At 48.9% G+C, this 2767-nt stretch overlaps 1 protein-coding gene across 1 annotated transcript; it reads left to right on the top strand.

Moving 5' to 3' along the window:
- Nucleotides 1-168: 168 nt before the first annotated feature.
- LOC104528230 (methanethiol oxidase-like) lies at nucleotides 169-2760 on the top strand (the record flags this gene model as incomplete). The annotated part of the gene is made up of 5 exons (XM_010172170.2): nucleotides 169-222; nucleotides 535-647; nucleotides 1735-1920; nucleotides 2430-2550; nucleotides 2641-2760. Coding segments are annotated over 5 exons (594 nt in total), but the record flags the coding sequence as incomplete, so codon positions are not given.
- Nucleotides 2761-2767: the final 7 nt, after the last annotated feature.

Raw genomic sequence — 2767 nt, 5'->3', positions numbered from 1 at the left:
CTCTGAGATCTTTACTGCTATAACAAAAGCAGCTGCTGATCACAGAGGCCCCTGTTGACAGCTGGGGTGGGAGAAGGTCCATCAGAGAGTGGGACGGAACCTTCTGTGTAGGCACCTTTTAAGGCTGTGGACATTTCTCATTTTGTTCTTTTCTTCTTCTCAAATCAGACAGATGCAAAGTTCAGTGCTACGACTGCCCCGTCTGCCCAGACCCTGTGAAAGGCAAGTCCTCTTGAGCATGTTTGGGAATGGGTGGTGTTTGGGGAAGAGCTCATGGTGTCAGCAGATCCCACTGTTAATTATTGCTGTATGCTGAGTCCCTTCCCCCAAAGGGAGAGAACTGTTACTATGGAGATCCACTTTTGTTGTTCTCCTTCCTCTGACTTGGTGATGGAACCAGGGTTGGACAGTTGGCAGTGACCAAGGAGGATCCAGAAGAATAAGTTCAGTCCTATCTGAGCGTGTGTTGAAGCTTTTCTTTTCCTGTCTGGCTGGTTCATGGTGTGATTTAACACAAGCTTTCTCTGTACCCAGCTCCTAGAGAGGAGGTTGCCTACGTGACGTGTACCTACAGGAACACATGCATCGACCAACCTGACTTCCTGGCCACCATTGATCTCAACCCTAAATCTCCCTGTTATGGCCAGGTACTTGTGTCTCAACTGTTTTTTTAGTGAGCTGGTGATGTGCTGCTGGCTCTGTGCTTCATAGTGCCCCCAGATTCAGGACATTTACTGGTTTTTTTGCTGTTTATGCCTTGTGTTTTCTTGTCTTCCTTCATCTTTCTGTCTTGTCCACCCTGGTTTGACACTGGCCTCTCGCCTGTTCATGTCCTGACAAGACCTGTCTGGGAAACCCCTTGTGACTTTTGTCATGGCAAGTCTACTTCTTGCTGCTGTTACCTGTGAGATAGTGATGTTGTCTGCCAGGAATCTCACCATCCTGCTCTCTTCCTCTGTCCTCTGTACACCTGCCTCTAGCTGAGTCATCTCCATCTCTGTGTCCTGGGGACAGGTTGGCTCTGACTCACTTCCCAACTCACTTCCAGAGCATCTTAGTGCTGCTCAGGAGCTTTTGAGCACGTGCCCTGAATCACCCTGTGAGTGGCTGCTCAGCGTGGAAAATGGTCTCTAGTGACCCAGGTGGTTCAGGATATCCAGCACTTTTGGGGAGTTCAGCATCTTTCTGTTGTGCTGGGATTTCAGAGATGTTGTGTTGTGCACTGCACCAGCCTGGCTGCTGTCATCCTGAGTGGGAAATCAGCGTTACCTGTCTCTGAAGCTGCAACATCAGATTATCAAAATCAGGGGTTTAGATGTGACCTGATTCGTCCATTACTACAAGAGCTTAGAAGAAAATGCACTTTAAAGCCAATACAGGCTTCCAAAATTTTTAAACTCATTTTGAACTCCATTCTTAGGAGGAGTTTGCAGAGCAATGCACCACTTCTGTCAAGTTGGTAATCATCATTTTTTCATGTACGTAAATTTTCTGAATTTTAGTGATATGGGGTTAGGAATTTTTGAAAGAATCTCCACATTTCTCAGCTGCACACAGAACCCTCATGAAGAGCAATGGCCAGTGCAGGGAGCAGTTGTCTCCTCCCTGAGTCTCTAGAGGCAGTCCCAGCTACGGTCAAATGGAGGCTACCAAGACAGATGGATCTGCCAACATTAGGGTCCCCATTTCTCCCTGCCTCCCTGAGTGAACCCTAACTCTACCTTGACTGCCTAGGTGATCCACCGCCTGCCCATGCCCAACCTCAAAGACGAGCTGCATGCCTCAGGGTGGAGCACTATCTGCACCTGCCATGACAATTTCACAGCGAAAAGGAACAAGCTGATCCTTCCCTGTTTGATTTCTTCCCGCATTTACGTGGTGGATGTGGGTACACAGTGCCGGGCTCCCAGGCTGTGTAAGGTATGCTTGAGCTGATTCAAAAGACAAGTTTCTGGGAAGGAGTTGGGAACTGGTACTTCGTGAATAATACCTAGGGAAGAAGGGTTCTCTCTTCCATCTTCTCTTCCAGACTGATTTTAGAGAGGTGGGTCATGTTTCCCTCTCAGCTCTCTGCTTTTCAGACCGAGGAAGGTTCCAATCAACGTTTCGTTCTTTCTCTGTTTCATTCAGAGTGTCCAGTCACTGAAGTCAAGCAACGACCCATGGCTGCCCCCCACCCAGATAGTGAGGTGGACACACAAGCTGTTATGAGTTAGGTGTTGCTGCAAGCTCATTGTCTGTGTAGAGGGGAGCTCAGAGGCTTCTTTGCTCCTCTCCATGGAGAAGACTTTAGCAAGTGTGAATTCCTGGGAAGAAAGCTCCTGCAAGAGTCAGAGATTATTCAGTCTCTGATGGCCAAAGGCTCTACCAGGGAGTGTGAAGTGATCTGAGCAGTCAGAGACTGAGGTGTGTGTCTCAACTATTTTCAGACGATTGAGCCAGGTGATGTGTTCTGGACGTGCAACAAGGGATACCACAAGGTGCCCCGCAGCCTGCCTAACGGTGATGTTCTGATTGCCAACATGGGAGATCCCGCTGGCAACGGGAAAGGTACTTTGCCCACTAATATCTCCCTGAAGGAACTGACGGGTTTGGAAGTGGAGTATGTGATTTTTCACGCATCCCCTTTCTGTATCCCAGGTGGGTTTATTGTGCTGGATTGTGAGACCTTTGAGCTGAAGGGGAACTGGGAAAACGAGTGTGAGGCCCCCCCCACTGGATACGACTTCTGGTACCAGCCACGCCACAATGTTCTCGTCAGCTCTGC

Source organism: Antrostomus carolinensis, unplaced genomic scaffold (genome assembly GCF_000700745.2).
Source record: "Antrostomus carolinensis isolate BGI_N321 unplaced genomic scaffold, ASM70074v2 scaffold15977, whole genome shotgun sequence".
Taxonomy (NCBI): Eukaryota; Metazoa; Chordata; class Aves; order Caprimulgiformes; family Caprimulgidae; genus Antrostomus; species Antrostomus carolinensis.
This window is presented reverse-complemented; position numbering and strand designations above follow the sequence as displayed.